A 26,154-nucleotide genomic window follows, 5' to 3' on the forward strand; every position below is an offset into this window, starting at 1 on the left:
GTTGGTTGCTTCGATGACCCTGTCCATCCATCTCATCCTCTGTCTTCCCCTTCTCCTCCTGCCTTCACACTTTCCCAACATCAGGATCTTTTCCAGGGAGTCTTCTCTTCTCATGAGATGGACAAAGTATTGGAGCCTTAAATATCTCACTTATCTTGAAATCCCCGTTAGGGTTTGCTGTAAGCTGAGTTTGAACTGTCAACAAAGAACACAGGTATGGGATACAGTAGGATCCATATATAGATATTGTTTGGAAAAAGAAAGTTAGCCAAGACGTTCCAATAAACTGTTTAAATGAGAGTGGCAAAAGAAGAGACTGTGGAAATGAAGACTCACTTCCTATATTTCATAAACACATCATGGTAATTTAATATTCCAGGGCGCATGTGACACTTGATTGCTACTGTGCTTAGACCAGGCTTGGGCTAGAGTGCCTTGAAGGATTCCCCATCCATGACTGGAGTGACAGATATGACGATTAACCCCATTGACAGCTGTATCTGGCCACTATAATGCCTGCCTGGAGGACCACATTCCAGGCCTTCTTGGACAAGATGTCAGATGGTATCTTAAATAGAGTGTTTTAAAACAGGATGCCTTCATAAGGGGAATATATAAAGGTGCCAACACACCAACAGAAAGTTGGCAGCTGGCAACCCTGTCGAAGAAAGCACCTCACTGTGGCCAAAGAGCATCCGCCTCCCCTCCAGCTATTTTAAAAAGAAAGATCCAACGACAGGGAAAGTGAGAGAAGAAGAAGACCATGTTGGGGACACTTGGATCTTTGATTACCCTGATTCCGCGCCTGATTTTTCGCTTTCTCAAAGGGCTTCGGACACATGTACGTGAGCCTCCCGGACCTTGTCAACTTCCTCTCGTCGGAGGCGCTTGGCGGCTTGGGTTTATGCTTCATGTGGATTCTTTCATCAAGGTTTGTCTTTCTAAAGGATCAGTCTTCTACTACGAATAGAAACTTAAAATGATTTTTTAATTGTGGAGTGTGTAAATGGGGGGGTGACGGATTGCGTACATAACAATGTCCTTTTAAATGAGCTGACAGTTGTGAATAACAACAATAATAACAACAGTCGTCTTAGAAGTACAGAGCTGGAAGAGATCCTATGGGTCATCGAATTCAGCCCCTGTCACAGAGGTTCAGTGGGGGAATCGAACTCAGAACCTCTGGCTTTGACTCATCCAACAGTTGGTAGCACTGGTAGGACTCATAGGTGGAGCGTAGGTTGGGTGCGGGGTTCTCATTTTAAAAAATTCGATGCAATTGCTCTCTCTCGGTCTCCATGTCATCCTAGAAGTATAGTGTGCCTTTTAAAAACAGTTACTTTTATCTTAGTAATTTGTAGTAACTACAGCAATAAAGCTGGTTGGAATGGTCAGTGGTTCCGGTATCTGGATGAGGAGCCAGAGGTTGGGGGTTTGATTCCTCACTGGGCCTCCTAGGGGAAGAGCCAGCCTGGGTGGCCTTGGGCCAGCTGCACAGTCCCAGGGATGCCCCCCAGAAGAAGGGATGGGGAAACAACTTCTGTGTGTTCTCTACCTGGAAACTCTTGGGAAAGGGTCACCATAAGTCAGAATTGACTTGACAATGAAGTAGTCGCTTCTCAGTATTATTCTCCTTTTACTTGTAAAATGGGGCTATTTGGGTACAGGACAACGTTTCTGTGACTGTGGAGAAATTCAATCAAATGCAGCATTTATGGACATACAATGTATGCCCCATCACGTGTATAAAAGATCTAGCAATGGCCAAGATACTGAAGTAGCCCAAAAACAGTCTAATTATCTTAATATTTTAATTTTTACTTTAAATTTTATCTATATTTCATATATGTGTATAATTTTAAATGGTGCAATGCTCTGGAAGGAAGGAAGGAAGGAAGGAAGGAAGGAAGGAAGGAAGGAAGGAAGGAAGGAAGGAAGGAAGGAAGGAGGGGGGAGGGAGGGAAGAAGGAAGGAAGGAAGGAAGGAAGGAAGATGGTGCCAATATTCATATTCATGTCTCCAGGGATGCAAATATGAAAATTCCATCTCTAGTGTGTAGATATAGATATACTGTAGATATAGATACACACACACTAGAGATGGGACATACATACCGTATTTTTCCGCGTATAAGACTATACTTTTGCCTAAAATCTTTAGACTAAAAATTGAGGGTTGTCTTATACATGGAAGTAAGCTGAGGAGAGAACAAAAACAAGTGGAGGGGAAGCAGGGATCAAAGTGATCCTGTGGGGCTTTTATCCCTTTCCCCCTGCACTTGCTAAGCCCCGCTTAGATTTCTTAATTTTGGATTAGAAAAGTGGGGGGCGTTTTATACATGGGGGCGTCTTATACATGGAAAAATATGGTATCTATAAAAAGCAAGATCCATTCATTGTTTTTTCACTTTACATTCATTTGATTCTGAATTCATTTGATTCTGAATTGGCTTTATTTGATTCTGAATTGACTTGATCATGAATGTACTATTAGAAAAGATTGCAAACTTCTTTGATCTCCAGGAGGGTGGAGTGGAGATGCCACTGATAAACACCATGTGAGATGGAGGCCTATTTAGTGCCCTGCTAACAGCATCCCAAATTAGAACTCTTTCCTTTCACAGCGATGCATGCCTTCTCATTGACTTGATCAGAGAGCCTAATATGTTGACCAGTGCGGAAGGGTGTACCTTCTTCTGCATATGACGATGAACTCAATGTCAGAGAAACGCATATTTTCCTGACCATTCATTAATCTCCCCATGACCCATATTCTACTTAATGCACTGTTGCCCGTCAGTTTTATTGGACGACAACAAGCTGGAATATTTTGAGGGGGGCAGAATCACTTTATAGTTCTCCATGATCTTCCTGTATTGAATGTGACTTTTACTTGTATAAGGGTGTGATCAGAGGGCCCTTTATCTCATGTATTTGACTTCTTTTGATAGGATTAGGTAGAATCTATTTTCTCGTGACTGTACCATGTACTGGTAAGTGAGACCCTGTCCAAACCTCTTCCAAGGCTATTCCATTCCTTTCTAGATGTTTGACAGTGGGTATCCTTTTTTTTCTTTTTAAATGTCAGTAGGATCGCTCCCTCTTAGTTTGGTTTCCACCTGTCTCCAGTGTTGAATTAAAATGGCATTGGTAGCTGTTTCCAACAATTCAGCGCTATGTCACTTGGGTGCCAACCCAATGAAGTGAGATGGGACTTATTCCTGCCTTGAGCAGGGGGCTGGACTTGATGGCCTTGTAGGCCCCTTCCAACTTCACTTTTCTGTGATTCTATGATTATCAATAAATGATTTGCCCACACATACCCCACCACACCTTTCCCCTGCTCCTCGTAGAGGGAGAAAGAGAAGTGGAGATAGAGGAGAATCTTTTTCCTTTTCTTCTTTCCTCTACAATCCAATGTTGTGTCATTTCAAGTGACAAGGCAGTGAAATGATCTCTCTCTCTCTCTTTCACACACACACACAGACACACACACACACAGACACACACAGACACTTCTAGCTTTTCCCCCACTTCCCATAGAGGGGGAGACACGAGAGGATTGTGGCTGAGAGGGAGGAACGGGCTGAATATGGTTGCTTTGAGGTGCGGTGCCCTGAAACCCACCTGATCCTTGTGTGTGAATGCAAGGATCATTCCATAAACTGCATCTGGCCCTGTTTCATCTGATCCACCTTGGAATAACTTCTGTGTCTAGTTGTATTGAATTTTTCATTGCCTCTCTTTATTTCTACATGTTTCTCTCATATTGATTTGGCCACTTTTTCTCCTAAACTAACAAGCAAGCAAGCAAGCAAGCAGGCAGGCAGACAGGCAGGCAAGCAGGCAGGCAAGCAAGCAAGCAAGCAAGCAAGCAAGCAAGACCATAAGGTTCCTAGCTTTTAGAGCTGCTCCTCTTACACAGTTCTATAGCCTGGCTATGCCTTCAGTAGCGGGGGTAATGAAAACACAAAATAGAGGCAATCTTGTTTTCAACTGGACATTAACATGTCTGGAAAATGTGGAGCCTGTTGGGGGGGTAGAAGCCTTCCTCTGTTCTAGGTGAGCAGGGAAGAGAACTGCAAGCAAGCCAAGCTGTACTACAACAGTGTTGCTCTAGATGGGGCTCCCCTTGAAGGTCACCTTGGTGCAGTAGGCACAACTAGGCTACCAGCTGGTGCCTAGTATCATTATTAGAGATGGGATCTTGGTATTCGTCTACTGGGGAAAACAAATACGAATATACCCACCGCATATGGCTGGGCTGATTGGACCCTATCTCAGAACCAGGCTGTCAATTTACCACTTGCAGCATGGCGCATGTGGCCGTCATTGTTCACACATTGTGCACCAATGATGGAAGCAGTCTGACCAGCACTTCCCAACTCCCTGCATTGCTGACCACTCAGCAGCTGAAGAGAGAGAATCATCATCCTACCTGCTCGCCAGATGGGTTGGCAGCACACGGAGGCAGGGAAGTCCTGGCAGGGCTACTTCTGTGATTGGCCCGGTGCAAGTAACAGTGGCCAATTGTGCTGTGCCGCAAGTAGTAAGGGGACAGCCCAGTTCTGGGGGGGAACGTCCAATTGGCCCGGCCACCTGTGGTGATGATATCCCATCTCTAATCAATATCATACGACTGTGATGGGCTCAAATTAAAGGAAGCCAGGTTTCGGATGAATATCAGGGAAAACTTCCTAACTGTTAGAGCAGTACGACAACAGAACCCATGACCTCAGGAGTTGGTGAGTGCTCCAACACTGGAGGCATTCAAGAAAAACTTAGATCATCACCTGGCAGATCTGCTTTGATTGTATTCCTGCCTTGAGCAGGGGATTGGATTGGATGGCTTTGTAGGCCCCTTCCAACTTCACTTTTCTATGTTTCTATGATCTATGACGTGGTGGCGCTGCGGGCTAAACCGCAGAAGCCTGTGCTGCAGGGTCAGAAGACCAGCAGTCGTGAAATCGAATCCACGCGACGGAGTGAGCGCCCGTCGCTTGTCTCAGCTCCCGCCAACCTAGCGGTTTGAAAGCATGCAAATGCAAGTAGATAAATAGGGACCACCTCGGTGGGAAGGTAACAGCATTCCGTGTCTAAGTCGCACTGGCCATGTGACCACGGAAGATTGTCTTTGGACAAAACGCTGGCTCTATGGCTTGGAAACGGGGATGAGCACCGCCCCCTAGAGTCGGACACGACTGGACAAAAATTGTCAAGGGGAACCTTTACCTTTACCTTATGATCTATGATTCTATAGTCTTGGAACAGCAGCATTGGTTTTTGCTTGCATATTTTGCTACATTCAAGGTGCTGGCTTTAACCATTACAACCCGAAGGAGCTTGGGGCTTTGCTCTCTAAGGCAGTAGTCCCCAACCTTGGGCCTCCAGATGTTCTTGGACTTCAACTCCCAGAAATCCTGGCCAGCAGGGGTGGTGGTGAAGGCTTCTGGGAGTTGTAGTCCAAGAACATCTGGAAGCCCAAGGTTGGGGACCACTGCTCTAAGGGACATCCTATCTCCTGATGAACCTGCCCAGCTGTTGATATCTTCTGGAAAGGCTCTCTTAATACTATGACACCTGCAGAGCCTGGCTCAAAGGATATGCTGAAGACAGCCTATTTTGTGTGGGCCAGTTTCTTCTTATATTTTGCAGCTCTGGAAGAGCAGTGGCCCTATTACCCCGTTCTGCCACCTCAGTTACGCTCTGGTTTCAGGACTGGTTGGGCAGCTGGTTGCATAATCAGGCACGCTTACAAGTAGCTTACAAAATCGGCTTGTTTATAGTAATGGTTTTAACTACCTGTGGATCGTTAAAACTGACTTTTCTTTGAATGGTTTTATGGCTGAAATCTGTTTCTTCTTGCGGCTTCTTTATTGTTCCATCATGGCCGTAAATTGCTTTGAGAGCTAGTCTGTTGTGGAAAGACAGAGCATGAATGAAAAAAAAATCCAGAAACAATTATGACTTTCTTATCAAACCTAGATTCAGTTTATTGTTTTCACAACGTGGAACCAATCATTTATAACTTAGAATGTGAAACTATACTGAACTTTACAGGGCAGACTTCTGTAGATACCGTCTACAGGGTTGGTTCTTGATCAATTTCAGTCTTTGAGCCATCTTTAGAAATACAGCACATGGCAGGATTCCCCCCGGGTTTATCACAGCGAGCAGAACAGAAGGCTTCAGAAAGGTTCACAGGTAGTGCGAAGGCACTTTGTGTCACAGAGGTGGCATCTAGAGAACCAGATCTAGAAGCAACGTAAACATCCTGTAGTAGGAGTAAAATATGGCCCAGAATGGGACGAACAATTCTTCCTAGGTCAAGGAGCCACCCCCCAAAATAGACTCCTGCTTTGTCATGATTCAGCTGCAGTTTTGTTGGTCTTGTTTCATTCAGGGCCTTATTATGGCTGTTTGTCTGATGATTAGATCTGCCGTCATATCTTTGGCTTCTGATTTGCAAAAGGAATGTAGAATCACTCTTATCTCGCTTAGAGAGCATTATCTGTGGCATCACACCTTCTCCTAGCAATCAGTATAAATAGGAATATAAATATGATAAATATAAACATTTTAGCAATTTTACTGATTTATTTATTATTCGAAAGCCGCTGACAGGTCCAGCAGAACCAAGAGGGACACATCCCCCTTGTCTAGTTCCCATTGAAGGCCATCCATCAAGGCAAGGTTAGAGTGTGTTTAGAGCTATGGAAGCCATGGTATACATAACTCCCCCAAAAACCTTTCTCTAAAGGGGTGAATCCTGTAATGTGCTGATCTGGGATTGTAGGCTGCAGTTCCTGGAATTCTTGGAAAATTCTGGGAATCACACCGTCAAAACGTCAAAAAGCAAAGCCCTTGTGGCTTCCAACTCAAAACAATGACTTAAACTGCAGTCTTGAATGCTTGCAAGGTGATACCCATTCATGATGCACAGGATTGAAGTGTACTTTCTTTGGTTGTTGTGGGTTTTTCGGGCTCTTTGGCCGTGTTCTGAAGGTTGTTCTTCCTGACGTTTCGCCAGTCTCTGTGTCCGGCATCTTTAGAGAACAGAACTCTGTGCTCTGGTGTAGTTGGCTTGGGAGTGCCAACTCCTTCCTTCCTTCCTTCCTTCCTTCCTTCCTTCCTTCCTTCCTTCCTTCCTTCCTTCCTTCCTTCCTTCCTTCCTTCCTTCCTTCCTTCCTTCCTTCCTTCCTTCCTTCCTTCCTTCCTTCCTTCCTTCTGTAGTGTTGCACATGGCAGCCTTAACGTTGCCTTCTGTTTCCCCCCTTAATATTGTTGTTCTAAGCCAGACTTCAGTGTTGTGACTTACCTCGGCCAGCCTACAGCATTTCTTCTTAGCTAAACATAGATCATGTACTGTGGAATGTCAGGTGTAACAAGAAAATAGTTGTGGTCATAGTCAATGCAATCCAGTGGAAGAGGCATTGTGGTAGCACGCTTCCTTCCGATGCATCACTCTCTCGTTGAATCTGGGTGGACACAAATGAATGAGTGCCCTTCTGTGGTGTCTCTTCGGAAGGATATGGTCAGAATCGTTTCCAGAGAGGTAGTCATTTGTTTCGGCAATGACAAAAACAAAGTGGAAGTGCCGAACACCCACTAAAAGTTTTAAGACTAACAAATTCATTTCAGGGCGAGCTTTCGTGGATTACAGACACAACGTCGGGTTGAAGCAAATATGTTTGTCTTAAGGTTTTGTTTTACTTCAATTATTAGAATGGTGGTGCTGTGTTCAAAACAGAACAATCACGAGCAAGGATAAAAGGTGGCTGCCCATTGTGTTTGTGAGCCAAAGGAGAAACAGGACACATTAAAAGGACTGTTGTGTCAATTTGGCCCTTGTTAGGACCTTCACCACTTTTGGCCTCTAGATCCACTGGATCCCAGCTTTCATAGAATCATAGAATCTCAGAATAATCGAGCCCTACCCCTGCTCTTGAACGGAGCAAACACAACATTTTTAAAATTGAGATAAGGTTTTCCTTTGTTGGTTGTTGAGGGTTTTTTGGGATCTTTGGCCGTGTTCTGAAGGTTGTTCTTCCCAATGTTTCACCAGTCTCTGTGGCCGACATCTTCAGAGGACAGGAGTAGCAGGATATGATACAGTGCGGGAAAATGAATCCTTTGGCATGAGACAGCTAATCTCTAAAGATCTCATGTGGTTACATTAGAGATAGAGGGTGGATCCTAGTAATAAAGCACATGAATTGCTGAAATGCAGATAGGGATGTTGTGGTCACTAAACAGCCTTCATTGTGATATCTTATTTATATATAGCCACATGTTTTTTTACTACAAATCCAATGATCCTGAAGGGTTGCAATGGACTGAGAGGCTGTAAGAGAAAGAAAAAGGGAAGAAGTAAACGTTCTAAACAGGAAGAGAAAGACCAGAGGGCTGGGGTGGGCAGAGCATAGAGTGGAACATGGTCTGACTCTGCAAAGGGGTGAAGAAGTCTGAAGTCCGCACTGTGCTTTGAAACAATTGGTTTGTTTGACTATAACATTTTTCTTCCCTATTTTCTCCTGAACGACAGATGGCAAAGCAGTACGGAAACGTTTATTCAATAAAGCTAGGTTATTTAGATACTGTAATATTATCTGGATTCAAAGCCGTGAAGGAAGGCTTGATCGACCATTCAGAACACTTTGCTGAGCGACCAGTGACGCCCTTTCTTGCAGCTGTCGTTAAAAAAAGAGGTATGTTGTTGCATGGACCACAGTGTTTGGCCGGGCTTTTCCCAAGTGAAATTGTAGAGGGATGTCAAGCAATAGAGAACGACAAGAATTCTTGTGAATATTTCAATCATTTGTAGAATTCAGTTCTTTAAAAAAAATAACAAACTCTCCAATTTATGCATGTGGGATATTGTGCTTCTTTATCCATGATTCAAAAATGCTAGGAAATGTCCCAGTATTGCTGCACAATATGTCCATGTTGCCAGCAGGAAAAAGGATGCCAAGCTTTGCATATCAATGGGGAGTCTGTGGACAACACCCATGGCTTTTTTAAATGAAAATAGCTGATTTGTTAAATATCCATCCCTTCATATTCATGGGTTCCAGGGACCCCCATGAATAGGAAGGGATGAATATTGACCCGTTTTTATTCATCCTTTGTATTTAAAAACAATAACAACAACAACCTTTCTGCCTACCAGCCCCTGATGAGCTGATTTGTGGCAGACAGGCAGCCACTCCCCCCACAGCAACCCAAACCCACAGATCACCCCCACCCCTTTCCCTACCTTAGCCCTACCCCACCCCCACTGATACCCCCTTACCTTAACGGCAGCTGCCGAGGTCTGCTTCTGGCATCCCAGCCACGCATGTAAAAAGAGAGACGGCTGCCCTTTACTAAGATGGCGACTGCGGCTTCATTTAGGGTAGGGAAGCTGCAGCCGCCATCTTTGCAAAGGGCAGCCTGGATTCTCTTAATGCAGGATAAATGGTGAGTCGTCCCCATTTCTGGTGCTGCCAGTTGGATTTAACTCGTTACCACTGAAATCTGTAATCATCTGTCTGAAGTATCTACAAAAACACGGAAAGGAGAAAAAGAGAGAGAGAGAGAGAGAGAGAGAGAGATGACATAATCAATCATACCCCACAAATTCCCATGCCACTTTTGGCAACAGGATTCCAGCCAATGTGTTATACAGAGATTAATTTTGTATCAGTCTAGCAGTGCTGGGGTTTTTTTGAAACCATTGTCATCAACTGCATGGTTATTTTTCTAGACAAGTAGCCTAAGATTTGTGATCCCGATCCATCTGACTGAATTTCTCTATCATTCCTGATGGTCTTTCAGGTATTGTATTTTCAAACGGTCACACCTGGAAGCAACAGAGGCGGTTTGCTGTCGCTGCCATGCGGAAGCTGGGACTTGGGAAGAAAGGCATGGAGCATCTGGTAGAAGATGAAGGTCAACAGCTTGTGGAGGTTTTTACACGTGCAAAAGGTATGTAAGATGATGCTCCCATATTTCTCAGTCTGCAGTAATCTTTATGTGCCCTTATCCACTCCTGTATCCGTCACCGAAATTGAATATTGGTTTCTCCAGTGTGGAAGCTTTCAGTGCCATATTATCCCCAGAGATGTTCCGTCCTACCAGTCTGTGTAGACTTATCTATTAGGTCAAATAGCCCACTACCTCTCCTCAAGATGAGCTCCTCTTCAGACACAAAACTGTCTGTGGGTGCCATTTTAAGGGCAAAACGTAATTGTTCTTGATTGTGTCAAATGTAATTCTTCCTCTTTGCCAGCAGATGGCTCCCAATCCCCGAAAGAATCACATGTGTGTTGAACTCTTTGGAAGACATAGGCCACTTGACTCATCATCTCCCATTCTTCTCTGCCCAGAGAAGCAGCCATGCTGGTGGCAATGTTCAGTACTGTATCCTGGAGTACCCTTTGCTGCTCCATTACTCTTTGGAGCAAGTAGAAAGTGGAGTTTTGTCCTGGATTAGGTGGTGTAGGTGGCAATCCCAATTTTAACGAGTATGGGCTGGTGATTGGGACTGGACACAGGGTTAAACAGCATCTAGCATGATGAGCGAGGCAGGATCTAAGAGTAGAAAACAGCAAGGAGGAGAAAAACCTGGCCCATTACGGAAGGCTCCCACTCTTCATTCAGTCATCTAGGTGTAGAAATAAAGTAATAACCCAAAGTTATTACTTTGCTCAGCTATCAATGGAACCAGACAGTGAGGGTATCCCAGGCTGAAGTCAGTCTAAATAGATCATTTGGAAGAGCAGTGTAAGATTTAGAATGCTCCTTGTGTCCACGTGGAAGGATCGGGTGGTTTTAGCACAGGAATCCACCCCGCACGTTACAGCGACCAATTTAGCCCATCCTCTTTCTGAGCGTCTATGCCTTACTATCCTCTCCTGTCGTTCCCTCCAGTAGGACTGGGGGAAAGCTGGAAATTTTTTTAAATTGTGACATATTACTGCATGAGCTTTCTACCTAAGTGAAACAGTGCTGGATTGTAAAGTGGGGGGGGGGGAACTTGCATCTTGCATATCTTGTTGCCCTTGTGCAGGGCACAGGAGAAAGCTGGAATTAGTTTTCTATACCTTGTTTCCCCCAAAATAGCACCTAACATGAAAATAAGCCCTAGTATGATTTTTCAGGATGCTCGTAATATAAGGTAAAGGTAAAGGTTCCCCTTGACATTTAGTCCAGTCGTGTCCGACTCTAGAGCGTGGTGTTCATTCCCGTTTCCAAGCTGTAGAGCCAGTGTTTGTCCAAAGACAGTTTCTGTGGTCACATGACCAATGTGACTAGACACAGAATGCTGTTACCTTCCTACCGAACTGGGACCTATTTATCTACTCGCATTTTTACATGCTTTTGAATGGCTAGGTTGGCAGGAGCTGGGACAAGCGATGGGAGCTCACTTGGTCGCATAGATTCGATCTTATGATGGCTGGTCTTCTGACCTTGCAGCCCAGAGGCTTCTGCGGTTTAACCCGCCCCACCACCACGTCCCTCGTAATATAAGCCCTACCCCAAAAATAAGCCCTAGTTAAGTGAAACCCCACCCTCCACCATTGCACAGCAACCAGAAGAAGATGACAGGACTGCATTTGAATAAATGGAGATTGTTGTACATGGAAAAAAAAACATCACCTGAAAATAAGCCCTAATGCATTTTTGGAGCAAATATTAATATAAGACCTTGTCTTATTTTGGGGGAAACACGGTACACTGGCAAATAACATATCATTTAATTGACTTGCCACCCAAGTGACATAGCACTGAATTTTAAAGGGGAACAGTGACTCTTTGTTCTAGTATCAGTGATCACTCATGCTGGAAATTGAATTAAAACAGAGTGATCCTACCCACACTAAAATAAAACAGTGGTTTTGATCAAATGGGCAGGGATAGGCTGGTTCGTTTCTTTTTCAGGTGACATCATGAAACAGCTGGCCCAGATTGATGCCTATCCACACATTTTTAGGTCCCTGCCAGGAGCCACTGTGTGTTGTTGTTGTTGTTGTTGTTCTTGTTGTTGTTGTGGATAAGATTGCACTGCTTGGGTTCAGTTCCGGGATGTGTGATGAGAGGATCAAATCAAAGTGACTTGCCGGCTGTCCCTTTGCTGAAGTCACTTAATGACATGTGGGTGGTTTGTGTCCATCTCTACGGATAAAATGAACAAGTTAAGTGGAAATAACGCAAATTTAATTTGCAGGGCAGCCGTTCAATCCTACTTTACCCATTACAAATTCAGTTTGCAACCTAATGTGTGCTATGGCTTACGGATGCCGCTTTTCTGTGGAAGACAAAGCATTTTTGGAATTGATGGATGCCATTCGAATTACTTTAGAATTTGGAGGCAGTTTCTTTCATGGTGTGAGTAGACTTCTTCATTTTGTTACAGTGAGATCCATTCAAGGACATCTCTTGGTCAAATATTTGCCTAAATAATGTGTCCATACACCAGAGGTGGGGACATGTGTCCATCTAAATCCAGTTTAACTACAGTCCCCATCAGCCCTAGCTAGTATAGCCAATGGTGAGGCCTTAAGGGAGCTTCACTTCAGCAACATCTGAAGGGGCACAGCTGCTTGTCCCCTCATGGGATTGTAAAATGAGATATTGAAAGGAATACGTGTTCCCTACAATGAATACATTTATCCCTCCATAAAGGGATTTTTCTCAGAGACCTGCTCAGCCATCAGAGTTAAAGAGGACACCCATGTTTCCTCACTGCACCCCAACATCCTTCAATGCATCTGCAAGACAGAAGTTCTCCCACCAAGACTATACGGACTCCCCAAAATCCACAAGGACTCAATCCCACTCAGGCCCATTGTAAGTGCCATCAGCTCCCCGACATATGAATTAGCAAAATACCGAGCCACTCTCCTACAGACCCACATTGGACAAACCTCGTCCTTCATCAAAGATTCTTCAGGACACTTCGTAACCTGGTTACCTAAAGGACCACCTTCTTCCATATGTGCCTGCCCCTCCTCTAAGATCAGGCCAGGAGGCCCTTCTGAAGGTGCCATCCCTGAAAGAGGTGAAGGGGATGGCATGTCGGAATAGGGCCTTCTCGGTTGTTGCCCCCCAACTTTGGAACACCCTCCCTAGAGAGATCCGCCTGGCTCCGACACTCTTGGCCTTTCGGCGCCAGGCAAAGACCTTTCTGTTCACCCAGCATTTTAATTAATTAATTTTAATGTTTTAAGAAATATTTTAATATATGCTATTTTATACTGTCTTTTAAAATGTTTTTAATGTTTTTAAGTTTTAATGTTGTACGCCGCCCAGAAGCCACTGACAATGATGTGGCTAAAAATATTGTAAATAAATAAATAAATAAAATAAATAAGCAAGATCAGCACCCCTGTCCTCAACCTTGGGGACAGACTGATCAGCTTTGACGTAGTATCCCTGTTCACTAAGGTACCGATAAAGGACACCCTGACACTCATCTAGCAGATCTTTCCAGAAGACATCAAGGCCCTCTTCCAACACTGCCTAATGACCAGCTATTTCCAGTGGGATAATGAATTCTATGAACAGACAGATGGAGTGGACATGGGCAGCCCGCTCAGCCCGGTTATAGCAAACTTCTACATGGAGCATTTTGAAAAACTTGCCCTGTCATAGGCACCCCTCGCACCCACAGTCTGGTTCCAATATGTGGATGACACCTTTGCAATTTGGAGTCGTGGTGAAGAAAAATTGGAAGAATTTCTCAACCACCTCAACAGCAACCACCCAAATATACAATTCACCATGGAAAAAGAAATAGAGGGCCAACTCCCGTTCTTAGATGTCATGGTCCTATGCAAAACTGACCTCCAGCTGGGACACAAGGTCTACAGAAAACTGACCCACACAGACCGGTACCTACACAAAAACTTGAACCACCACCCACAGCAAAAAAGAGGCATAATCCAAACACTGGTAGACCATGCAAATAGGAACTATGACGCTCAATTTCTCTGCACTGAACTCAAACATCTGAATCGGGCCCTACAGGCAAATGGCTACTCCAAAAATGAAATCACAAGAGCCATCAAACCAAGAAAACAACACCGAACTGAAGAAGAAAAACAGCCACCCACAAACAAAGTATTTCTGCCATACATCAAAGGGGTCATTGACCGCATGGGGAAACTTTTGAAAAAACAAAACCTACAAACAATATTCAAGCCCACCACAAAAATACAACAAATGCTACAGTCAGCAAAGGACAGAAGGGACCCCCTCACCACCTCAGGAGTATACCGGATACCTTGCAGTTGTGGCCAGGTATATATTGGAACCACAAAACAAAGCATCCACACCAGAATCAGAGAACATAAGAGACACTGCAGACTAAAACAGCCAGAAAAATCTGCAGTAGCTGAACATGCCCTAAAACAAACTGGACATGAAATTCTATTCCAAAATACTGAAATACTGGACAACACCAGCAATCATTACGTCAGACTGCACAGGGAAGCCATTGAACTCCACAAGCACCAGCAAAACTTCAACAAAAAAGAGGAAAGTTTGAAACTCAACAAAACTTGGCTCCCAGCTCTCAAAAATACAGTGTGCAAAAGGTCAATGAACTCCGCCCAGCCACAAGGACAGGGGATCACTACACACAAAAGACCAGCTAACGACACTCATCAACCACAGTGACAGATAATCTCTCCTCCTTATCACAACAGTACACCCACAACAAGACACACTAATCACCCATCCACAAAAAAGACAAAAGCCTATCTCACAGCCATAAATACTCCACTCCCAAGCCAACTACACCAGAGCACAGAGTGCTGTCCTCTGAAGATGCTGGCCACAGAGACTGGAGAAACATTAGGAAGAACAACCTTCAGAACATGGCCAAAGAGCCCGAAAAACCCACAACAACCACACCTATGTTTATCTTCTAAAGACCAATTCGAGAGCAAAGCACACTGAATGCAAGAGAAGTTGGTGAAATTTACTTACTTTGACTGTTGTCCTTCATCAGTTGAAGGAGCAACTCTTTCTGAAAAGATGGTCTACACACTGGCCAGAATCCTACTGCACAATTATGTGCATGCAACTTAAGGTTGCACCGACAGGAGCTGCACGTGCACCAAGGCAGAAATGCTATCCCTGAAGCACTTGCACAGTTGGTTGTGCTGTGGAGAAGCACCTGGCTTCACACTTGCATGGTGCAATTCCTTGTCACCTGATTTGACATATTAACAGGACATGTTTTTTTTTGTACCCTGTGACTGATGCTTAAAGGGAGATTTGGACATTCTGTGGAGGGGAAGGAGAATATGAAATGAGAAGGGTCTGTTGATACCAGCACAGAAATTTGTGAGGCACCCCCCATGTCACAGAGGCTCTTTCTGATACTGGCGAAATTTCCTTTGCTCTTTCCTGTAGGTTTATGAAGTTTTCCCGTGTATCATGAAATATCTTCCAGGACCTCACCAGAAAGCAAAATCTGCTGCTAAGACTCTTCTTTCATTTGCAAAGAAGCAAGTAGAAAGACATAAGGAGCAACAAAACCTACATGAACCTCAAGATATCATTGATTTCTATCTGCTCCAGATAGAGAAGGTAAGTCATAGAATCATGAAGTTGGAAGGGGCCTCTATGGCCATTGAGTTCAACCCCTTGCTCAAGGCAGGAATCCAGGACAAACGATATTTGATTCTATGATTGTCTCCATATATAGCTATTCCTTGTCCAAGAAATGACAGGAATCATATCTCCTGTCATGGAATGGTGTTGTTTGGAGAACTAGTAACAAGACTTCCTCAAACTTTGTTCTGTTAGACTTCTAAAAAACATGCCAGTCTAAGGTCAGAGTTAATTGTATCACACGATCGCTCAAGCTCTACAAAGCTCAGACCAGAATCCCATTGACTCAGCCAGTTGCATAAGAACAATCTTATTTCCTCCTTCCAGCAAAATTCTTCTTCATGTTTCTGATCTTGCACTGGTTTTGAAACTGGGTGTGCGACTTGTAGAAGGGAGGCGAAATTGCTATGTGTGGTTTTCATCCAACTGGATTTTTGTCTTGAAACCTGGCAGCTAAGACCGGTGCCTTTACAGATCAGGAATGATGCTGCACCATGCCACAGACTTTGATTTCTGTGTAACATTTTCTTCCGTGCGTCCACACTTCTCCTTGGTCCTTCAGGCCAAATTCCCCAAGGGGGAGGATGGACTGACTGGGAGAAGAGAAGGAGATGCTTGTCGTAACGGTAACTAACATGTTGGATAGAAATTGATTCCAGATATATTGTATACTTACTGTTTTTAACTTTTAAACATGGTCTTTTTAATGATGTAAGCCACTTTAGGTCCTTTTAAGGAGAAAGGTGGGTTAAAAATATTCAGAAATAAATAAATTAAAGGTTTATTCGAAACCTCCTGCACTTTGTAACAAAGGTTTCTAATTAGAGGCAGCAATTCTGTTCTGATTTACTAAGCAGCATCCCTAACCCAACCAATGAAATACAATTTATTACATTTAAATAAGAAAACGGAGGGTAAGGGGTAACTCCAATGACTTCTCATGGTTGTTGTGTGCCCTCGTGTCACCTCTGACCCACCGTGACCCTATGGATGAGTGACCTCCAAGGTGTCCTACCATTAATAGCCGCAGCTTCCTTTATTGAATTAATCCATCTGATTCTTGTTCTTCCTCTTGTTCTTCATCCTTTCCATTTTCCTAGCATTCTTATCTTTTTTCCAGTGGGTCTTCTGATGTGCTGAAAGTATAACAGCAGCAGTTTGATCCTTTTGGCTTCTAGAGGCACTTCAGGCTTGATTTTCTCTAAGACCAATAAATTGCCCAGCTCTATTGGCAGGAATGATGAATGACCTTTGTAGAATTAATGATCTATACCTAATTAACTCCTCCCAGAAAGCTGAGAGCAAAACTGTGCTGGAGCAAAAAGGATAAATCTTACCAATTATCAGGATTTGCAAATTGGGTATACTGGTGCAAATTTTTGCCACATAAAATGTGACGCATTCCCAAATAGAACATGGATGCCACATTTCCTCTTATGAGCTAAACAGGCCTAGCTTCTATAAACAATTGGACATTGGGACTTGCAAGGGCAAACAGCTTAACCTTTATACTGTTTGTTTTATGTATTTACTCACCTGCGAACACAAAATTCTTGAATAAATCTAGAATTTGAAATAAGTTAATTTAAGGAAGTTAACTGGGAATGTTGCATTTCCTGCAACAACTCTTCCTAAGTCTTTCGCAGGAAGGGAAATGTCCCTAGTGTGAACTTTCATAACTTCTCTTAAGATTCAAGCCTTACTGGCCATGCTAGCTGTGAGGATTCTGGAAGAGGTAGTCTCAAAAGTTACTTTCTCAAACTGTATTCCCTTTTTTTAAGCAGCCCACTCAGTTCCTGTCATGTTCTCTCTTGCCTAGAAGCAAATCCTCTGTGGCTACTGGGCTTTTTTAAAAAAGTCTGATTTTTTTTCATGCAATGAAATAAAAGTGCAATAAGAATATGTGAACAGGCACTATAACGATTCCCAGGATCACACTGTATCTCCTGTTTTAGCAAGTTTGAGGAGGTTGTGGTTGCTAGATTACAACTCCCGTGTGGGAGTCCTCAGTTTCTCCCCACCCAAGTGTTCATATTGACAGGAGTCACTGTGAAATGGACTCAGGAACCTGGAATTACACCCCCTCTGCCCTTAACAACCTTGTACCCTTCGGATAGGTTGAGCCACAACATCCATAATACCCAGCCATCATTGTCTGCTGCCTATGTGACTAATAATTAAGTGGTGCTGAGTTGATTCGGATTTATCCCAACCCTTGCCAGGATTTTCTGGCTATAAAGAACTCAAAAGTGTTTTGCTGTTTCTTTCTTTCTTTATAGGGGTGGCTTTCTGAGGGTGCATAGCTTGCCTAAGGCTACATAAGTTGGTTCTTATCCCAGGAGGCCTGGTTAGGAATCAAACTCCCAACCTCTGGCTCTTCAGCCAGAGACACAACTCAAGGAGCTATCCAGCCAGCTACTGCCTGTATTAGCTTTCCCTGTCTCATATGTGACTCATCCCTCGCCAGCTAGATGAATTGTACTCCAACACATCTGTGGAGAATGGAAATGAAAAGCCAATAAGCGCTGTGAATAATAGGAACATGCCTATAAACTTATACTCCACTTTTCTTCTTTTTGACAACAGAGCAAGGACGATCCTAACTCTACCTATAATGAAGATAACCTGGCTCAGAGTATTTTTGACCTCTTTATAGCAGGAACGGATACAACGGCCACTACTCTCCAGTGGGCCCTGCTTCTTATGGTGACTCATCAGGATATTCAAGGTGAGATAAGCTGCTGCAATGGAATTTGTTGTTGTTGTTTAGTCATTAAGTTGTGTCCGACTTTTCATGACCCCATGGACCAGAGCATGGCAGGCCCTCCTGTCTTCCACTGCCTCCCGGAGTTGGGTCAAAGTCATGTTGGTCACTTCGATGACCCTGTCCAACCATCCCGTCCTCTGTTGTCCCCTTCAATGGAAATAAGGGCCATTAAATCATGTAGAGAACAACCCTTGGTTAGCATGTAATTTTATACTGGGTAGCTGACTGATATATCAGTCATGGCCAGTAGTTTATTTAGATTGGGAGAATCAAGATTAGGCATCCTTCATTCTCAAGAGATTATGGTAACGTGCTCTGTATGGAAGACTTGGAACAGCGTCTAGTGTGGCTGAGAAGGCCAGTTCAATAGTGTCCATCCCTTCCACACTGAAGACCAATACCATCTGTCCCCTGTCCATCTCCCTGGTTTGGCTGCTTTTGGGACTGCCTCTTTGCCTTGGCCTGCTGGACAAGGGTCCCTTCAAATTGGAAGAGGCCATGATGAGAGAATATGGCTAGTAGAATGGCCAACAGAGCTTTGAGTTTCAGCTAAAGTTTGAGCCTCCCTCAGTGAGTGTCAAAGCAAAAGAATATATTTTGGGGTGTATAGGCACTTATAGGAATACGTTTTGGAGTGTACAGGCACTTATAGGAATGTCTTGGGGAGCCCTCTTGACTCACGTTTCGATTTGAGATTCAGAAGAATCTCGTTTTCTTTCCCGGATCAAACTCTGAGCTCTCTCAGGAAAAGGGGAGAGTTCAGCATTCATAGGCTACTTCTGCCACCTCCCGTGTGTCCACCAGCCATCCTTTCCACTCTACAGTTCAATGCATGAGGTAGAGTTGATTAAGCAACGAGTTGTAACCATCTCATCAGTAATAAACTTCCTCTTCTCCTGTTTTCCTCAGAAAAAGTCCAGAAGGAGATAGATGATGTTTTGGGCTCCTCTTCCACAGTCTGTTATCAGGATCGGAAGAAACTGCCCTACACTCATGCCGTGTTGCACGAGATCATCCGTACCAAATATATTTTACTCTTTGGGATTCCAAGACGATGCGTGAAGGATGTTGTTGTGGGAGGTTATCTCATTCGCAAGGTAAAGAAGATTGATGTGGCTTAAACACATGTATTCTAAAACCAAGGAGTGTCACAGGAATGACAAGAGTGGCAACTTCATGAATACATCAGCGGGGTGCTCCTCAAAAACTTCTAAATAGGTCCATGAGCCACTCACGCAGGTGAAACATCAGTTTTACTGATGCACCTACAGAACATGGCTTTGTGTCCAAAACATGAAGGGGCCCCAGTACAAAACCTTCCTTGACTTCCAAGAGAAGATATACACAACTCTTCTCTTTGATGTTTTATTGTTGCTTAGTCGTAAAGTCGTGTCCAACTCTTCGTGACCCCATGGACCAGAGCACGCCAGGCCCTCCTGTCTTCCACTGCCTCCCGGAGTTGGGTCAAAGTCATGTTGGTCGCTTCCATAACCCTGTCCAACCATCTTGTCCTCTGTCATCCCCTTCTCCACTTGCCTTCACACTTTCCCGACATCAGGCTTTTTTCCAGGGAGTCTTCTCTTCTCATGAGATGGCCAATGTATTGGAGCCTCAGCTTCAGGATCCGTCCTTCCAGTGAGCACTCAGGTTTGATTTCCTTCAGAACAGATACGTTTGTTCTCCTTGCAGTCCAGGGGACTTTCAAGAGTCTCCTTCAGCACCACAATTCAAAAGCATTAATTCGATGTGACTAAAAACCAAATATGAAGGTTAGGAATAAAACAGACTGGGACATATTTTTAGTTTCTTCTTCCCAGGAAGACGTTTTTGGCCAGGATCTTTTACACATACAGAACTCTACCTGCTGAAGATAAGATGGTGATGCCACAGGGCGGGGTCAAATGTGCATCTGCATGCAAACCACCTCTTATCAGATCACCACGGCAGCTTCTGAAGTTGCAGCTCCACCCACGTAAAGATCTGGCCAGTGTTCAAGGAGCAATTACAAAGACACAGATCCACCTTCTTCACAATTCTACCTTCTTTACAGACACTTGATAAACAGTTAAATGTGGTGCATTCCTAAATTGGAAATCTAAATTGAGGCTTAGCTCTGCCCAGCTCTGCCCAAGCTTCCTATTCCTACTCAGGTGTTGGCTGGGAGTTTTCTTTCTTAGATTTTGCCCTGACTGGTCAAGGCCTAGGTTATAGCAGGAACTCCTCTACTACCTTTTGGGGTTTGTTAGGGCAGTGGTCCCCAACCTTGGGCCTCCAGATGTTCTTGGATTTCAACTCCCAGAAATCCTGGCCAGCAGAGATGGTGGTGAAGGCTTCTGGGAGTTGTAGTCCAAGAACACCTGGAGGCCCAAGGTTGGGGACCACTGTGTCAGGGTGAGGGCAGGTTGTACTTGTTCCCAGTTCTAACTATGTAACATTCTTTATCCATCGATTTTCAGAGTTGGAGACACGTTAGTCCATGCAGGCATTTCAGCTAGAAATGCAAAACAAATTAAAAGGGGAGGAAAAAGGACAGGGTAGCACATGAAAGACTAATTGCTGTATCTTAATGTGAGCTTCCATGGAACGTGGTCCACTTCAGGTATAAGAGTCTGATGTCTTATCCATGTATGTTGCACTTTTCATTGGAGGAGATGTCTGGAAAAAGCTCAAAGCCAGACTCAACGTTAAGGGGAACATTTATTCCCTGTGACTCCCCTGTTTCACCTCCTAGAATCTCAGAGACACGTGCCTCAATAATTATTGATTATAATTACTACAATTATCAGACTTACAAGCCCATGTTTACCTTCTGCTGACCAATTATAAAAGAAAGCTAACGCAAGTTACAAAGATGAAGAAAATCACATGCAATGACAAGCTGACATCATTCTTTTATTGAGAGGGTATCTCATGTGTATGTGTTTTATTCATTAATTTAATCAATTTTACCCCGCCTTTCTCCTTAAAAGGACCCAAGGCAGCTTACATGATTAAAAGACAGTATTAAAGCTAACAACAGTGAATACAAGTAAAGGTTCCCCTTGACAATTTGTCCAGTCGTATACAACTCTAGGGGGTGGTGCTCATCCCCATCTCCAAGCCATAGAACCAGCATTTGTTCGAAGACAATCTTCTGTGGTCACGTGGCCAGCGCGACTAGACACAAAACACTGTTACCTTCCCACCATGGTGGTACCTATTTATCTACTCGCATTTTGCATTTTGCATGCTTTCGAACGGCTAGGTTGGCAGGAGCTGCAACAAGCGAGGAGACCTCACTCCATCGCATGGATTCAATCTTACGACGGCTGGTCTTCTGACCTTGCAGCACAGAGGCTTCTGTGGTTTAACCCACAGCGCCAAGTACTTAAAAGGATCAAACAGATACCATATCGAAAAAACATAAGCAACACCACAACACATTTGAAGCAGTAAGGTACAAAAATCTATGTAAAGCCTCCACTGAGGCAGCCAGTCACCCAAGAGAAAGCTTGGCTGAAGAACCTACTTGAGGAAGGACAATAAAGATGGTGCCAGCCTAGCCTCCAGTGGGAGGGAGTTCCAGAGTCTAAAGGAGCACCACAGAGGAGGCCCTCTCTTGTATCCCCATCAGATGCCCCTGTGAAGGTGGTGGGACTGAGAGAAAGGCCTCCCCTGATAATCTTAACACTCAAGCAGGCTCATGAGATGTGATCCAGTTCTTGAGATAGCTTGGACCCAAGCCATTTAGAACTTTATAGATTTGATACAACACCTTGAATTCAGTCCGGTAACCTATACCGATACCTATAGCTATACAATTCCTTGTGTTTTATATGTGTTGGTCTGTGTATTTTATCTTATCTTCCTGCCCCCAATGAAGGTGCAATATGATTGAATTTTTTTTGTCTTTGTAGGTCAATGTGTTTCTAGGTTAATGTTTTCTTTCCTTGCAGGGAAGCATCATTGCTCCAGATTTGCGCTCAGTTCTTTTTGATCCTGAGCACTGGGAGACTCCAGAAAAGTTCAATCCACATCACTTTTTGGACCAAACAGGGAAGTTTGTGACCAAAGAAGCATTTATGCCATTTGGAGCAGGTATTATTGAGATTTGCATAGCTGAATTTACAAAATTTTACAAAATGGTTTACAGAATTGTTTCAAGGAGAAATGACACAACAATACTTGCTCTTGGTTTGGGGCATTCAGAAATGATCATTAAGCAGCAGTCTTAGATGTTGCCTGCCAGATTCCTGGTGTTCCTGCTATTGCTGGTGCGGGCAGTTGTGATGTAACATGACTTAGCATATAACAGGAAATACCTGTGTTAACATGTTAACTAGCAGCAATTACATATGGGCATGAACCACAATTCGGCAGTTCCACCCAATTTGGCATGGCACCTGCAGAGGTGTTATGTGGGCACCACACATTTCCGTCCCCTACCTCCACAGCATGCACTTCCCTCCTCTGCCTCCTCTGGCAGCCGCTCACTGAGATGGGGAGGCAGGGGAGGGAAGTGAATGGGCGACTGCACAAAGGAGGTAGGGGACGGGAGCATCCAGCAACTATGGAAAACCTCTGCAGGTGCCACATCAAACAGAACCAAATTGCCGAACCGCAGTTCATGCTCACCTCTAGTGGCAATTTGAGCCAACTGCATTATGCTAGTGTAGAAACCCAATAGGTTTGAGACCTGTGATTTACTGCTGCTGAAGTAGAGGTCAAAGGAGGACAGGAAAACAGAATGCTTTTGGAAAGATTTATTCTCCTTCCTTAATTCAAACCCAAGTTTGTGATTAGGAGTTCTTCTTGATACAGGGGCCCGACATTGATGGCCCCGGACCCCAAGCTAGTCTTCTTCTGGGGGCAGAGAAAGAAGGAGGCAAAGAGTGGGATTTTGTTGTTGTTGTTAGATTTCTTCTTTCTTGAAAGGGAGGCAGGCCAAATAGGGTTGCTTGAGGTCCATATGCCAAGTGGATACAAAGATGGCACCAAATGGCATACCTCAGCTCTGTGCATCTTAGCTGACCCTATTTAGCCCACTCAAACCTGCTCCAGTTGAGCCATCTAGCCAAGCCCAAAGTCTCTTTGCTTGCCGTCCATTGCAGACAAAAGAAAGCAAAGGGCTATTCCCTGAAAGGAGAAAAAAAAAGTGACTGATGGGTGATGAGTGGGTAATCAAGAGCAAACAAAATACCTGAACCCACCTGGCTACCTGCTAGTCTGTTGTTCCCTCGTACATTAGTTACTTGGAATGTCAACATTTGCTTGTTCTGTTATCAGGAGAAAGAATGAAAAAACTCAGAAGCTATTTTTCGGCTGGGCAAAATTCCAAGGGTTTTTGGTGTTTTTTCTTTCTTTTGCGTTTTGGCAACTTTTTTTGCAAACAATTAATGGAAACCATTGCAAACAATTGGATGTTGTTTTGCACAAAACTGTATTTTGCATAGAAAATCTCGTATTTTGTGCAAAATGCAATGTTTTAACCTTCAAAAAAAGATTTTCATATTAAAAAAAGATTTTTTGTTGTTGTCATGCTGAGCGAAAAAAATCTCACAGTGACTGCCTATTTCTTTTCAACAGAAAATCATGACCCTTTTTTTTGGTTGCAGATGAGAAAATGAACGAATATTCGTTATATCCCGACGAGAGCTGGGCACGAACCGCGTGGTTCATTTCTTGGCTGAACGGGTGTTCGTTGCTTCCAAGTCCCACCTCCTCCAGTGGGCAGCGCCTGGAGGAGGCAAGGCAGGGAAGCCGGGTTGCTGGTTCTGAGTGGGCGCCCACCGGAGGAGGCAGGGCTTGGAAGCGTCAGATGCCTTCCCTTCTGAGCCATTCTTAAATAAGTCTACAAGGTTCACATCCAGAAGCAGGAAGACAAGGCCTTCGCTTCTTAGCTCAACTGTCTTTCTTAGGATCAAAATTGCTAGGTTACTTGAGCAGAGGCACTAAATAATAAATGGTATGACTTAATTCCTACTCTCTTTTTTCTCCCCAGGGGCTCGGCTATGTGTTGGGGCAGAGATGGCAAAGATCGAACTGTTCATTTTGTTCACCATCTTGATGAGATCATTCAATTTTCGGCCGCCCAAAGGAGTAAAACGACTCAGCGAAAAATGTATCATAGGATTAACAGTTCATCCCTATTCTTATAAAATTCGTGCTCTTCCCCGCAACAGTGCATCATAATATATACAGTGAATTAAAGTGGTTTGTTAGCAACCGGATTTTTCTGCCTCCTTTGTTTTCAACGGATCCAGCATCCTGCCTTGACTTGATCAACCAGCTTGGTTTTAGAACTTCCAGATTCTTTAGAAGTTCAGACAGATTGTATTGAAACTGAGGAAGAAATCCTTTACATAGTGACCCAGAATTAAGCTACATTGAGCCTAGATGGGTTTACTCAGAGTAAACAAGTATAGGTAAAGGTTCCTCTTGACATTGAGTCCAGTCATGTCCAACTCTAGGGGGCGGTGCTCATCCCCGTAGAGGCAGCGTTTTGTCCGAAGACAGTTTCCGTGGTCACGTGGCCAGCACGACTAGACACGGAATGCCGTCACCTTCCCACCGAGGTGGTACCTATTTATCTGCTTGCATTTTTACATGCTTTCAGACGGCTAGGTTGGCAGGAGCTGGGACAAATGACGGGAGCTCACTCCGCCGTGTGGATTCGATCTTACGATGGCTGGTCTTCTGACCTTGCAGTACAAAGGCTTCTGTGGCCACGACATCCCTGTAAACAAGTATGGGACTGCAATAAATCCATCATGATCTCCTGGCAAATGTAAAAAGCAAAGCAAAGCAAAGCGTGCTGCTTATATGCCGCCCCATAGCGCTTCAAGCACTCTCTGGGCAGTTTACAATTAAATTATACAAACTACACATTACAAATGTAATTTGTCCTACTGGCCTAGTGAAGCTGGCTGGATGAGTTAGGTCTCTGGCTGTGGAGCCAGAGGCTGGGAATTCTATCCCCCATGGTGCATCCCAGAAGAGCCAGCCAGGGGGGCCTTGGGCAAGCTGCACAGTCCCAGGGCACCCCATAAGAAGGGATAGGAAACCAATTCTGAGTATTCCTTCTCTGGAAAACCCTGAGAACAATCGCCATAAATCAGAATTGACTTGACAGCACACAATTATTATTATTATTATCACTTTAGAATTCTCAGGATGCATGAATTATGTACTTTTCAAAGACAAAAACAATATTTTTCTTTAATAAACCCTTTGGGTCCCTCCCCCCCCCCCCAATTTACAGTGTATTGTGCATTCTTTAATTAATGATGAATTGTGTAGGCGCATTGAACTTCACACTGCAATACTTTACTTTCTCTAGCTGGTTGGATAGCTCAGTGGTTTAGGCATCCAGTTGAGAGTTCAGTTCCCCACCGTGCATCCCATAAAAGCCAGCCTGTGCAGACTTGGGCAAGCTGTACACTCCCAGAACACCCTCCAAAGAAGGGAATGGCAAACCAGTTCTGTGTATTCTTGATCTATCTAGAAAGCCTGGAAAAAGGTCGCCATCGGTCAAGATTGACTGGATGACACACAGTTATTATTAATGCCTTACATCAGTGGTTCCCAATCTTGTTCTTGGGCTGCAATTCCTAGAAGCCTTCACCACCCGCTGTGCCGGCCAGGATTTCTGGGAGTTGTAGTCCAAAAACACCTGGATTACCCAAAGCTGGGAACCACTACCTCTCATGGAGTTTAGCCCCCAGAGATGTTGCTTAGATTCCAATGAAAAGATGAGCAAGAGAAAGAACTTGGACATATTAGCTTCAAATTGTGCAAATTTAGTCA

General features: G+C 44.0%; 1 protein-coding gene across 1 annotated transcript; it reads left to right on the forward strand.

The window, feature by feature from the left end:
- The first annotated feature begins 763 nt into the window (after positions 1-763).
- LOC110090053 (cytochrome P450 2J2) lies at positions 764-25,217 on the forward strand. The gene is made up of 9 exons (XM_072996300.2): positions 764-931; positions 8,545-8,707; positions 9,816-9,965; positions 12,208-12,368; positions 15,402-15,578; positions 18,189-18,330; positions 19,279-19,466; positions 22,305-22,446; positions 24,350-25,217. Exons 1-9 carry the CDS (start codon positions 764-766, stop codon positions 24,538-24,540), a joined length of 1,482 nt encoding a protein of 493 aa, XP_072852401.2. The 3' UTR covers positions 24,541-25,217.
- The last annotated feature ends 937 nt before the right edge of the window (positions 25,218-26,154 follow it).

The sequence above is a fragment of the Pogona vitticeps genome, chromosome 3 (assembly GCF_051106095.1).
Source record: "Pogona vitticeps strain Pit_001003342236 chromosome 3, PviZW2.1, whole genome shotgun sequence".
Lineage (NCBI taxonomy): Eukaryota > Metazoa > Chordata > Lepidosauria > Squamata > Agamidae > Pogona > Pogona vitticeps.